This window comes from Dama dama, chromosome 29, assembly GCF_033118175.1.
Source record: "Dama dama isolate Ldn47 chromosome 29, ASM3311817v1, whole genome shotgun sequence".
In the NCBI taxonomy this organism is placed as follows: domain Eukaryota; kingdom Metazoa; phylum Chordata; class Mammalia; order Artiodactyla; family Cervidae; genus Dama; species Dama dama.
In genome coordinates, this window is record NC_083709.1 from 67,763,207 (window position 1) to 67,777,134 (window position 13,928).

The 13,928-nt window shown below is 33.4% G+C and overlaps 1 protein-coding gene across 2 annotated transcripts in view; it reads left to right on the plus strand.

The window, feature by feature from the left end:
* The window catches only part of ZCCHC7 (zinc finger CCHC-type containing 7), a 249,116-nt gene that overhangs the window by 206,283 nt on the left and 28,905 nt on the right, over positions 1 to 13,928 (plus strand). For both annotated transcript variants that reach the window (XM_061132935.1, XM_061132934.1), the window contains exon 6: positions 9,385 to 9,420. In XM_061132935.1, the coding sequence (XP_060988918.1) occupies positions 9,385 to 9,420 (36 nt within the window). The remainder of the gene's footprint in view (positions 1 to 9,384; positions 9,421 to 13,928) is intronic.

Genomic DNA, 13,928 nt, shown 5'->3' on the forward strand with positions numbered 1-13,928 from the left:
TTTCCAGTGAGTCAGCTCTTTCATATCAGGTGGCCAAAGTATTAGAGCTTCAGCATCAGTCCTTCCAATGAGTATTCAGGGTTGATTTCCTTTAGGATTGACTGATTTGATCGCCTTGCAGTCCAAGGGACTCTCAAAAGAGTCTTCTCCAACACCGTAGTTCAACAGCATTGATTCTTTGGCACTCAGCTTTCTTTATAGTCCAACTCTCATATCCATACATGACTACTGGAAAAACCATAGCTTTGACCAGACAGACCTTTGTTGGCAAAGTGATGTCTCTGCTTTTTAATAGGCTGTCTAGGTCTTCATAGCTTTCCTTCCAAGGAGAAAGCATCTTTTTTTTTTTTTTAAATTTCATGGCTGCAGTCACTTTCTGCAGTGATTTTGGAACCCAGGAAAATAAAATCCATCACTGCTGTCACTTTTCCCCCTTCCATTTGCCATGAAGTGATAGGATTGGATGCCATGAGCCTAGTTTTTTTAATGTTGTGTTTCAAGCCAGCTTTTTCACTCTCCTCTTTCACCCTTCTTAAGAGGGTCTTTAGTTCCTCTTCACTGTCTGTTATTAGAGTAGTATCTTCTACATAACTGAGGTTGTTTATATTTCTCCCAGCAATCTTGATTCCAGCTTTTGATTCATCCAGTCCAACATTTCACATCATGTACTCTACATATAACTTAAATAAGCAGGGTGACAATATACAGTCTTGTCATACTCCTTTCCCAATTTTGAACCAGTTGCTCCATGTCCATTTCTAACTGTTGCTTCTTGACCCACATACAGGTTTCTACCTTGAAATTTAGTGTGCACTATTCTGTTGCCTCTTATAAACATTTTAGGAATAGTATGGCAAGTAATCTTAAGTGCGGTAAGTAAGCCAAACTAGTCATCCTTTTTTTTTTCTTTACTAATAAATTGATTTTTCTTTTGATGTTCAGTTTATGAATATGTGTAGATTTATGTAAACACCACCACAACTAGGATACAAAACAGTTTTACCACCCTGTAAAACTTCCTCATACTTTACAGCCACACCTTCCCCTCATCCTTAAATTCTGGCAACCGTTAATCTGTTCTCTATTACTAGTTTTATGTTTTTGAGAATTTCATGTAAATGGAATTATACCATTGTAAACTTTGGAGACCAGCTTCTTTCACATAATATTTGAAGACTCATATGAGTTCTTACATGTATCAGTAGTTTGTTCCTCTGTAATGTTCCATTTTATGGATGTATTGTAGTTTGCTTATCCACTGAGGAACATTTGGATTATTTATAGCTATTGATTATCACATATAAAGCTGCAGGGAGCATTTGTGTACAGTCTTTGTGTGAACACGGTTTTCGGTTCTCTGGAGTTAATTTCCAGATGGAGATTGCAGATCATATGATAAGTGTGTACTTAACTTTATAATAAACAGCTGTATTGTTTTCCAGAGTGTCTGTACAATTTTGCATTCCCACCAGAAAAATGAGGCTCTCAGCAAAATGAGAGTTCTAATTGCTGTCTATCCTCACCAGCGTCTGTTATTGTTAGTATTTTTTATTTTGGCACTTTAATGGTCGGATAATATCTATCTCACTGTGGTTTTAGTTTGCATTTGCTTAATGGCTAACAGTATTGAATATCCTTTCATATGCTTGTTTGTCATCCTAATATCATCTTTGATGAAGTGTCCAGATCCTTTCTCGACTTTTAATTAGAATTTCGAGGTTTTTTCCCAATATTTAGCTGTGTCTTTTGCTGGAAATGTGACTTCTGTAAGGTTTCCCTCGTTTATGGCTTGTTTTTAATTCTCTTGACAGTTTTTTGGTTTTTTGCTTTTGTTTCTTTTTTTTGTTTGTTTGTTTTTGTTTTTGTTTCTTGTTGTTTTGGCAGAGAAGAAGTTTTTAAATCTGGTGAGATCCAATTTATAAGTCTTTTCTTTTATGGGTCAGGCTTTTGGCACCATTTTCAAGGACTTGTTACCCAACTGCAGTTAAAAAAGTGTTCTCTTGTGTATTCTTCCAGACATCTTGTAGTTTCATGTCCTATATTCCAATCTATGATGCATTTTGAGTTCATGTTTGCATAGTGTGAGGTTTAGATCAAGGTTAATGTTTTTACATATGGGTAACCACTTGTTCCCTATTTTTTGAGTAGACTATCTTTTCTTCATTGAATTACTGTTGTATCTTTTTCAAAGATTCAGTGATCACATTTGTGTGAATTGGTTTCTGTACTCTGAACTCTGTTGTGTTGCAGTTACTTAGATATCTGTCCCATCACCAATACCACACCGTCCTGATTTCTCTATCTTTATAGTAAGTGTTAACGTCACATAATTTGATTCTTTAAGCTTTGTTCTTTTATGAAGTTGCTGTAGCTATTCGAGTTCTTTTCCCCTTCCATTTAATTGTACAGTGAGTTGTCTATACTTACAAAAAAATCTTGATGGAACTTTGGTCGATATTGTGTTCAATCTGTAAATCATTGTGGGGAGAATTGTGTCCACTATTTTGAGTCTTTCAATCCATGAACATGGTATATATACCTCACCATTTATTTAGATCTTCTACAGTTTCTCTTGTCAGAGTTTTGTAGTTTTCCATATACACAAATCCCCTCATATTTAGGTTTACCCCTAAATATTTCATCTTCTTGTAAATGGCATTGTTTTTTTATTTTAGTTTTAATTGTTATTGCTTGTATATAGAAAAAAATTTGGAGTGAAATATTCTGAAATGTTTGTGGTTATCTCAGGTGGTAATATTATAGGTGGTTTTTATTTTTGTTGATCTGTATTTTCTATTCTTGTAGTGAATATGCATTACTTTTATAATGTTTAATATTCTTTTATTTTTAAAAAAAAATTTCTAAGACATAAAGCTTAGTAGAGCTTCAGAAAACACTTTTGAACCTAAAGGGGATTACATGTATACTTGACATGTCCTGGATGCTGTAAGATTCTTGGAAGAAGATGAAAACGAAATTTTCCTAGGAAATTTCTGTGAGAATCAGAGAACTAGAACTGAATGACAGGGCATAATTATAAATCAAAAGAGTATAATGTGGTTGACTAAAGGTGAATTAGGATTACTTCAGTAGTTTTAAACAATTAAACAGGTATTTCTTTGTAGCTGTTATCTGTGATAGACTTTGTGCAGTTGGTTTATAAGGAAAATTCTAAATTTTCATTGTAAAATCATTTTACCTTTAATTTATCTCTTATTAATCTATTTTAAAACTTTTGGTGTCTACTAGTGAGCTTAAGGAAACAGGGTGGAATAGCGCCTTTGAGAACTAGTTTACGGTTATTCAGAACACAAGCACCAATACCAAAGGGGTAAGGAAATCAGCTTCTAGCAGTTATAATTAAAGAATGTCATCAACATAGAGTTTTAATTGTTTTTCAGGGGATGTTGTGTTTATTTGCTTAAAAATGGAAGATCTGTTTGCCGAAAGTTACAGACAGAGTTAAGATGCTAGAGCGCAAGAAATAAAACTTCTGTCTTATCTTGTGTACGTGGATTATAGGCTGGACAGGTTACCAAAATAGTAAGGATCTAGCCCTCTAAAGTTTCTCCTTCCTGATACCCACTTTCCTAGCCTTCAGGTGATAGATCTCTGGTTACTATAAGAAAGAAAGGCAAGAGGGAAAGACTAGTGAGGAAGCTGGGATTGTTATTATTGTTTAAACATTGTTGAAGAAAGGAATCAAGCAAGCTTGAGTAACCTGAAGAAAGTATGTCAGCTTTGAGACTGGTGTAAAGGAGTACTTTTGTTTTATACACTGATCAAAATATTTTACGGTTTTTTAGTTCCATAGCTTAACTATAAAATACAAGATCAGCTTTATCTGATCAAATAGTCTTTTCTGTGTATTTTCAAACAACTAAAAAATTACTGAGGAGACCTCAGTTGACTATAAAAATAAGTACTTGCTCATAGTAAATGGTCACTGATGTTTCTGGATTATTTTTTTTTTCCTATAAAGGCTACAAGCAGCTAAATCCTAACAAAATATGCATTTTTTATTTGTCCTTTTGAAGTTTTTTTCTATCTTTATCAACAGCTCAGTTAAACTGAGTTTCTGCTTTCTCTCAGATCTAGTCACATCCAAGAGTTGACCATTAGGCAATAGATTTCACTTACTTCAGGTACCTGATTGATGCCCATTTCCTCATGATCCACTACTGCATCAACAGTATATGGAGAGTGCCAATGACGTCATTGTAGCAACAGTTAACACAGCAGAGTGCCTGCCCTGTGTCAGGCGTTGTCCCAAAGGCTTTATGCTTATTTTCTCTTTAACCGTTAGAGCAGCCCTCTGAAGAAGTACTGTCATCCCCATTTTGTCAATGAGAAGACTGAGATACAGAAATGTTGTAACTTGCCTGCAATAGTAAATAATAGAGCCAGGATTTGAATTCTGTTTGGCCATGGAGTCACTGATAACTAGCCACTACATCATCATGGTTCATTTTACTGGCTCTCATATTGTTTTCTTTTAGCTAAAACCTAGCAAGTATATATTATAAACATTATCAACTATTTGTAAAATTAAGTTATGTTAGTAGACTTAACATAACATTCTAGTAGACTAGAATCTAGTAGACTAGAATCATAATCAAGAAGTCTCCAGAAAGATTTGTGATTCTCTGAGGTGAATTTTTTTAATGAAAATATACTTGCTTAAGGTAACACAATGTAACACATGTATTATTTATTTTTTGGTTGATTATTTTGATGTAACTCTATAAAATATAAATGTTATAATTTAAAGCTGAAATGTAATCTACTACTGACAAACTTGATGCCCTCATAACTGCACTTAAGTTAGGAGGAAAACATGAAAGAGAAATGTCTTTGAGGAAAAACTTAAGCTTGTCAGTTTCCCTGATGACAAAGGACTAAGAGTATAGGGATTGATTAAAATTTGACCTTGTATGGGAAGATGATTTTATGAAGTCTGGTTCCTTTTGGAGGTCGCTTAGAGATAGAGACCAATGCATGGCTTTCCATATTGACTGGTAAATTAAAAAAAAAAATTGTATGGACTCTTTACACACTGCTGCATATATCTGTTGTATGGTTGTGACTCTTTATCATGAATGACAAATCTTTATATAATAATAATATAAAACTATTAAAATATATAAATATAAAGCTATTAAAATTTATCTTGAATTTTAATTGTATATTTCTATGATTTCAGACCTTGTAGCAATCTTTATGGAATTTTAATGACAGGCTAATGCCCAAGATATTCTTTTTAAAATATTCCACATAGAAAAAATTCTATTTCACATATATTCAGAGTATATATACAACAGGCTATATAAGTATTTTATGTTTCTGAGACATAGTGTATATACACAGTGACTACCAAAGTATGCAGACAATCAGATGACTTGATAGCTGTAATTATATGAAAAGCCTGCTGACAGAGCTCCAGAGTAGAAGGTTTTTTTTTTTTTTTTAAATGTAGGCACCTAAAATTACATTAATGTGCCTGTGGGAAAGTTAAGATAGTGGTTGAGTTCAGAGGTTGGCGTGCTTTTCTTCTCATATCTTCTCATTCAGCAAATGTTAAAACTAAATTATTCTCTTATGTTTATGTTATTTACCATCACTGAATATTGCTTGTTTGATTAAATCTTTTGTTTTGCTGCAGTGACTTGAGGGAGCCAGCCCCTAACAACAGAAGCTTTGACAAAGCACCAGAGGATTCTGTTAAAAAGTTGTGTTTCGTAATTGTAGTTGTCGTGTCAGAGCCTAACTGACTTGGAGCTGAAGGATTTTTGTGAGATGAGTGGCTGTGCCAGCAGGGACCCGAGTCTCCTGGGCTGGCCGCGCTCTCATTAAGATTTGCCGCTAGCGGTGGCGGTGTTCAGCATGTATGTGACGTGCATTCTGTTATTGTATGCTTGGCTTGTCAGCCTGCAGCTTTCTGACACTCACTTATGTCACTCTTTATTCAGAGAGGAAGAAGCTTTTGATAATTTGACAAGACAAGCTCTTAAACGATCTAGGTCATGGCCTTCACTGTCTGTGATTGTGAACATATTTCCTGAAAGCCCTGTCACTCATCACAGCTACATTTTCTCCCGGGGAGCCACAGGGCTGTCCTGGTCTCTTGTCAGCTCGCACATTTTGGTTATTCATATACCAAACACAGTACTGGGTTTTTCTCCCCTTTTGCAAATGCTGGCATGTTAGTAAGGCTCATCCTTTCTCCTGTGCCGTGTTCCCAGCAGGGCTGCGTCCAAGGGCCCTCTCTAGTACAAGGCAGACAACTGGCCGAGGGGAGCTGAGGAGGAGGAAAGGCCGCTTAGCGCTGTTTTTGTGTTTGTTCATTGTTGTGGAAATATGAGAACTGGTGGCAAGGGCCTTGTCTATTGAGCACTTGAGTCTTGGTCTGCTGTCAGGGGCTGTTTAAGATTGAGTGTTTTATTTTCTTTGATGTTCACATTTGAGAATAGGGAAGTGGGAATTAAACAACAGATGCACTAAGCCGTTGTTCTAGTAAAACAATAATTAGCACCTGATAAAATTCAGTATGGGTCGAAATGCACAATATAAACTCTCAATTCATCTGGTGTGGCAAACTGTGTTGATTCATCTTTGAATTTTATGAATAATAACACTCAGTTATTCATGTATGGTTTATTATACAAAATACAATAGAGGGGAAAACTAGTTGGGTAAAAGTTGGCAAACAGTGTAGCACGTTGCTAAAACAGATGTACAAGTGCACTGTGTGTTTTCAGTTGTGGGGCTTGCGGAGGCCCTTCGGGTTGCCATCCGCCTAAGTGCCAGTGAGGTGAGATCACCAGGACAACCAACAAATAAACTGTGCTTTAATAGTTTGTTACATTTTCATCTTAGGTAAGTTCCACAGCAGACCAGTCATTCATTTTCTTTATTTTTTCTGGACTTTCTAGTTCATTCCATTAGCCTTTATATCTCTATACTTCATTGTAAATATTTTTAAATAAACATCTTAAAATGCTCCAGTTGTAATAGTAATCCTCTTGCTATGGAATTTACTTCATTTTATCTTAAATTTTCCATGCAATATATTGGGTTGGCCAAAAAGTTCATTTGGCTTTTTCCATATGCTGTTTTATGTGTATGCAGTATATGAATATGCATACTATGGCATTATAAAAAGAAAAGAAAAATACATACAGTAGCTTAGGAATGGTAAAAGAAGTTGAAGCTACAGCAAACAAAAAACATTTACATTTTAAGAGTTCATTAATGAGACATAGTTAAATGTCATATATCTAGAATTAAAGGTACTTACTTTATAATGGCACCTGTTTTTAGGTAAAATATTTTTTACTTCTTTTACCCTTACCTGAAAATATATAGAAAATGTAAAATGGAACCATGTAAGGGAATGTTGAGTAAAAGTACTTGTGAGATAGTCAAGTAGGGTTTATAAAATTGTAACAGCATTGTCTAATGAAAGAAAAGAAGTTTCATGTCTCTTAGTACTAATTTTCTGTATTAGGCATCATCTTCATATACAGTGCAATCAGATGATTGTTCAAAAACTCAGTAATTCTTTTATTACCAAATCGCTGCAACACAAGAAAAGGTCACATGGTAGAGTGGCATTCTGCCAGAGTATGACAACTCAGTGATTGCGATTTTTCAACCGTATTATTCTGAGGACATTGTGGTAATCAAGAACTATCCATAACTAATGTATAAATAACTGCTTGCTTATCTCTACAGTAATCCAACTCAAATTATATATACATAGCAAAAAGCTTATGATAGAAGGTAGGATGAATATTTAAGGATATCTTTTACATTAGATCTTTGTGTGTAAATATGTTTATAAAAAATACGTGTGTACATATATACACACATCTGTAAGAACTTTTGTATCCTACAAGTTTGCATCTGTTGTTTGGTACCTAACAGAGAATCTTTGCCTTCTGAAGCTACTTTTTACTTTCTAATAATAGTTTCCTTTTGATCAGTGTTGTTCATCCAGAGATTACTGTATATAAGTGGCTTTTTTAGTCAGACACCTTAGTTTACATGAATATGACATTTAAATTGGAAAGCTGACCAGTAAGTAGTCTAATTTGCACACCTTTTTTTAGAAAATTCCATTGGATAGATAAGCTTAAGATAGATAATGGATAAAATTTTCAGCATGTTTGGAACATACCTACTTTTATCACTAATGGTATCATCAGTAGAGATTTTGCCATTCAAAAGTTATTTTCTGAATTATTGCCATGTCCATAATATTTTAGATTGTTTGAATCATCTTTGTTACTTTTATCACTACCCTGAAAAATAAAGAGGAATGACAAATAAAGAATTGTTTCAAAGATTATAAAGGTTTAAAAAAGATATAACTCACTCTTATTTTGATGTATGCATATGTGTGTGTATGTATATATGTTTGTGTATATATGCTTTTTTAAACAAAAGCTGTAAATTCACATCCACTTTAAGGATTGCCATTTACCTAGCTTGGTAGTTTAATTTGTTAAAATCATTGCTATATTATAGTTATTATTGAAAATATTTTTTGTCTTCAACAGTTCTTTTTCTGAGACAATAGTAAACTGATCAACTATTCCTGAAGAACTTGGAAGATGTGTCTCTTTCACAGAGCCGTAATTTAAGCATAAGGAAAGACTTAACATGTGTGTCCACAAGGAAGTGTCTCCTGACTGGTTTTTGTTGCTGTTGCTTTGTTTTGTTGTTACCTATTCTGGTTTCAGTAAATCACTCTTTTACAAAATTATTGTGGTTTTATTGGATTTTTTAAGTTCTGTCTCTATAAATGTAACAGTGGAGAAGACTTGACTTTTATGGGCAAAGGTATAGAGTGTAGATTCTTAAAGCTGTCTTTTGTTTTGCTTTTTTAGTTCTTTTTTATGTATTTCATAGAATGTAGCAAGTGATTAGGTAAAACATCAGAAATGTGTAACTACAGTGAAGTCTTCTTAAAAGTAGTTGTTATTAAATTGTTTTCTATCATACTACCAGAGTTCAAAATGTTCTTTTAAAAGGTGTACTTGGTGAGTCTTATTGATTTTGAACACTGCTGTTCATTTATCACTTTAACTGAGTTATGGCTCTTAATCACATCTTAGTGCCCAAAACTTCTAACCTAAAAAGAAAAAAAGAGAGAGAAAACTTTGTTACTGGCTTTCTGACAATGGCAGGGAGTGTGTTAAACCAGTGTAAAATTCAATTAAACTGTCTAGCCAGGTTTTTGAAGCTGAAATGCAGACCCTTTCTGTTAAGCTTCTTATTTTCCTGTGACCGACACCGGTGGATGCTGGGTTATGCCAAAACCAACAGGCTGTAAAGTACCTTGTTTCATGCTCGCAGCTGATCAATATTTTTATTTTCCAGGCTTGCCCAGAAATCTGGAGGCAGTATCACCTAACGGTGAGTAGAAACACCTTTTTTATTTTCCCCAAGACCTAGCCTATTTACCCTTCTCTGAACTGCTGACCATAAAATATAGACAAGCATCTTCTACTGGAAGATAATAAACATCTGAAGCATTTTTGCACTGAGAAAGCAATAATATACCTTTTTCTCTTCTCCCCTGCCCACTACTCTGTCCTTTATCTTCCAGTTCTTGAAAGATTTTGATTGTTTTTTATTACTCACATCATTTAATGATTACATCATGGTATTTCTCAGTTTTCCTAGATGACATTCATTAAAGGGGAAAAGTATGCTAGGAGCAAAAAAGAACAGTAGTAATCCAGCAATCCAGTGTCTTTAAAATGTTGTATTATCTACAGTCCACAAGCATACTATCCACACTATGTTCCATTATAATTTTTCTGGCTTTACTGAAAGCTTTACACGTATGTCTTAGTGCAGCTAGAAAAAACTTAGTGTATCTTTCACATAGAACAATTCAGCTGTCATATCCTTAAGCCCTTCTTGACTTATTCAAAATGTACAAATATCTTCTTCATATCATTCAAGTTATTTAATTCTTTCATTTCCTTTTACTATGATTTTAGGCAAGTAGAAGCAGAAAACAAATTCTGCTGTGGAATCAAATTGACTAAGGCTCAATATTATGAAGTCAGTTTATTTTTAATATTTAGCTTAAATAATTTCAGTAATTCACCATGAACCTGCTAGTCATTTCTTTTAATATATTAAATATGTTGTGCTGAGCAAGAGACAACAATAAAAATTACTCTTGTACTTATACAGTTGTGCAGTATATTTAAAAGCAGTTCTTTAAAGTTTAACTTACTAAGAAAAGTTTTTTGTTTGTTGGAGGACATAGTAAAATAGGAACGGCACAGTTTTTACAAAGCATGTCTTCTTTCTGCTCTCCTCTTAGGAAGTAAAAACAAACCAATGAGTCGACTAGACTCTCCATGTGCCTGTTACAGGCCCCAGAAGTCATCAGGTGGTTTGTGTTCACACTCCGTTATCACTGTTTACTTTGTTCAAAGGTTCTTGGTAGAAAGCTGTAATTCCTCTACTATCCTCATTCCCAAATTGGGTTTTGTTAAAATTCTTTAGTGTTATCCCCTACTCAAAAATAAATAAATACACACACATGTGAGTGAGCACGGGCACACACACATATACACACGTTACACATATATGTTACAGATATAATGCATATAAATACATTATGTTTGTGTATAGGTAGCAGTTTTTTTATCCTAACACATGGTGAAATTCTTAACCTAAACTTAATTGGAATCGAGTCATGTATTATACTTTTCACTCTTTGGAACTGTATAGCAAGTTTTTCATCAGCATTTTATTAAATAATAGCCGAATATATATGACATTGCATTAATTTTGTTTTCCTGTAAGTTAGAGAATTCCAGTCTTGAAAACTTGAAGTGTAGGAAATACTATTTTAAAATTATTCTTTTCATTATTTGCACCTGTATTTTTTTTAATATAACTATCATAGAAGGATAGAAAACAGTGTTTGGTATAACAGATATTTTAAGGTTTGTTTAACATTGTAGCTTTTGAGAAACATAAATTGTAAAAGGAATAGTTAAAAAAAAGTAAAAACAAAATGAATTTGCCTTTGGAAAAATCACAGTATATTCTATCCGTAGGTTTAACAAAATCATTTTGAAAACTTTGTCTTAAATCTGGAATTATGATTAATTTTTCAAAATAATATTGAAATAACTATCACAATTCTTAATTATCAAATTTCAATTAATAAGTAATTAAGTGTTAGTTTCCTGTGCAAGTATAAATGCAAAACAAGTATATTTATAATCATGTACATCAATCCAGCTAAAATAAAATAGCTAAAATAATTATGCATATAGGCAATATCCTAGTGTGTGCAATTAAGCAATATTTAATCTTGAATAAAAAGCAAGATGCATGATGAGTTTAGTCATCTTCAGCTCTTTTACTAGGCGATGGACTGCCATCTATTGACTCACAGTAGCCCTCACACATGAAGGTGGCATCAGTCAGGGCAGTGACCAACTAGTGAAGCCCAGGTTAGAACTGCTATTATATAGCCATTTAAGCTAATCTTCTTAAAATTGGATATTTCTACACGTAATCATTAACTAATTTCTTTTTCTAACCAAAACATGCCCATTTCTTATTCAGAATAAACGATGCTTTCTCTTTTGAAGGAAGAAGTGGATTTGTATATCTAGTTTAGAAATGTTTACGTTTGAGAAGTTTTTGATTGCATGTATCTGACTGCCAATCAGTGAGGACAGAAGGACATTTACAAACCTAAAGTTTAACTACTACAATTTAAGATCTATCCAGGAATCACTTTCTTTAAAAAATAAACAAAAAACTGTAGGTTAAACATAGTTTTATTTCTCAAACACCTAGGAAAGAGGGTAGAGTTGACTGGCTTGAGTAAGCCCGTGAGTCACATCAGAAATTCCTTAAAACACGTTGTGAAATAAGAAAGTTAAAGAAACATTCACTATTTTCAGTGATTTCATGAGAGGTCAAATAAAGTCTCCTTTACAACTTATGTCTGAATAGTAGCTTTTTAACCAGACTTGACTAGACTCACTGTATTAATAAAGAAAAAAGAAAAAGACCATCATCCTAAAGGATGCATCCTGATAAAACTCGGGCACTACATATATTTATGGATATGTATCCATATTATGACAAATATTGGCCATGTCATTTTTCTTTATATATTTATTTAGTGGCTATAAAATTATATCATAATTTAATGACTTTAGACTATCATTTGTAGATCTGCATGGGAAAAAGAAAACTATATTATTTTTATTTAGCAGTTAAATAATTTTTCTGAATAGTTTATGTATTTACCTCCTTCAAAAAATGTAAAGTTTTTTAAATCTTCAATAATATAGCACTGTTCTTGTGTTTTAATTTCTGTAATATTTTCAGATTTTGGTAAAGCCTAACTTTGAATATTCTTTTTCATCTTTCAGATAACTCAGTCTAGATTTTAAAAATTTCCCTCTTTAACTATTCAAGAAGGAAAGTCCCTTCCCCCATCCCCTGTCATTTCTAGTCTCATTTATATTAAAAATCCCAGGCCAAAATGGCCACCAACAGAGTTTTACAACCAACAGAATTTTTAACTAGTAGAGGCTACAGTTTGACATGTTTTGGACATTTTGTTAATCTTGTTTTTAATCTACTTACTTTAAAAAGTAACCAGGAGTTTGCTATTTGGGGGGCAGATGTATTAAGAACCAAAAAGGACAATACATCTTTTATGTTTAATTTTGTGCTTGGATTTCTTTGTGTGCATTGTTAAAATGTGTTACAACCTCTACTACCTTTTATTATAACTAAAAGTTTAAACAGGAAGCAAATGTGACCTTTTTGAAAGAATTAAGTTTTGAGTGTTTCTTTATATATAATGTTTGGAATACCTAGAATTCAAAAAGCAAAATACTTGCTCTCAGGGACATGAACAGAAAGGAATAGCTTCTCTGTCTTTCTTTCTAGTCTAGGAAAAGCTTGTGACCTGCATTTACTAGTAATTAATAGTAGTCTTACCTGAACTAATTAAATGCCAGAGTGTATCTTATGGACCATCACTAACAATATCATTTCATCTTGCCACTTAGTTTTCTCTCCTGACTTGAAAACATCAATTTAGAAATGCATTCTTTGGATTTTCACAATATGGAAATGGGGGTTTGAATGTTACTCTCTAAAACATTCTCTGCCATACATTGAATAGGCAACCCTAAATGCCAACAGATTTAAATTTAACTTTAGAACTTTGTTTTATAGTCCAGAAGGAAGGACCAAGAAAGTGGAATTTCATTATGAGGCAACAACTATACAAAGGCATTTATCCTGGAATTCTGATATCAGTTAGGGTGGGTGATGATTTTCTACCTGGCTAATATTAAAATGGAATATATTTTAATTAACTTAAAATGTGAAAAAATGAAGAGTTTTTTGAGTCAACCTCAAAAAAAAAAAAAAAAAAAAAGTCAACCTCAAGCCAAAACCTTTTCTTTTCATGGACGAAAATCTCTCTCCCTCTTTTTCTCTTTCTCTCTCTTCATTGACTATATATTGGGAATCCTAAATCTCCTAATGAGAGCTTCTTGGCTACATAAACAGAACTGTAAAACCCACAAGAACCCCATCCACACAGCGGATATCAAGTGCTAGGACTTTGATTTTTCTTCTGTGTGTGTCTAAGGAAATAGAACTGGTTACATACTGTATTTTAAAATGTCAGATACCTCCAAACAGAGTGAGAACTAAGCCTCACTCTATTTTAGAATTATTTAAGTCACCTTTTTCTTTATACTTTTTTTTGAAGCCTGGCATACAAATTATCACAAACTAAGACTTTATAAATTCATTTTGGAGGCCCTTATTTTGGTCTTTCAGTTCACTCTGCCAGCTTCCTCAAGAACTGGGAATACTCTTCTTTAAATTGTAGGGCTTTTTCCTCTATG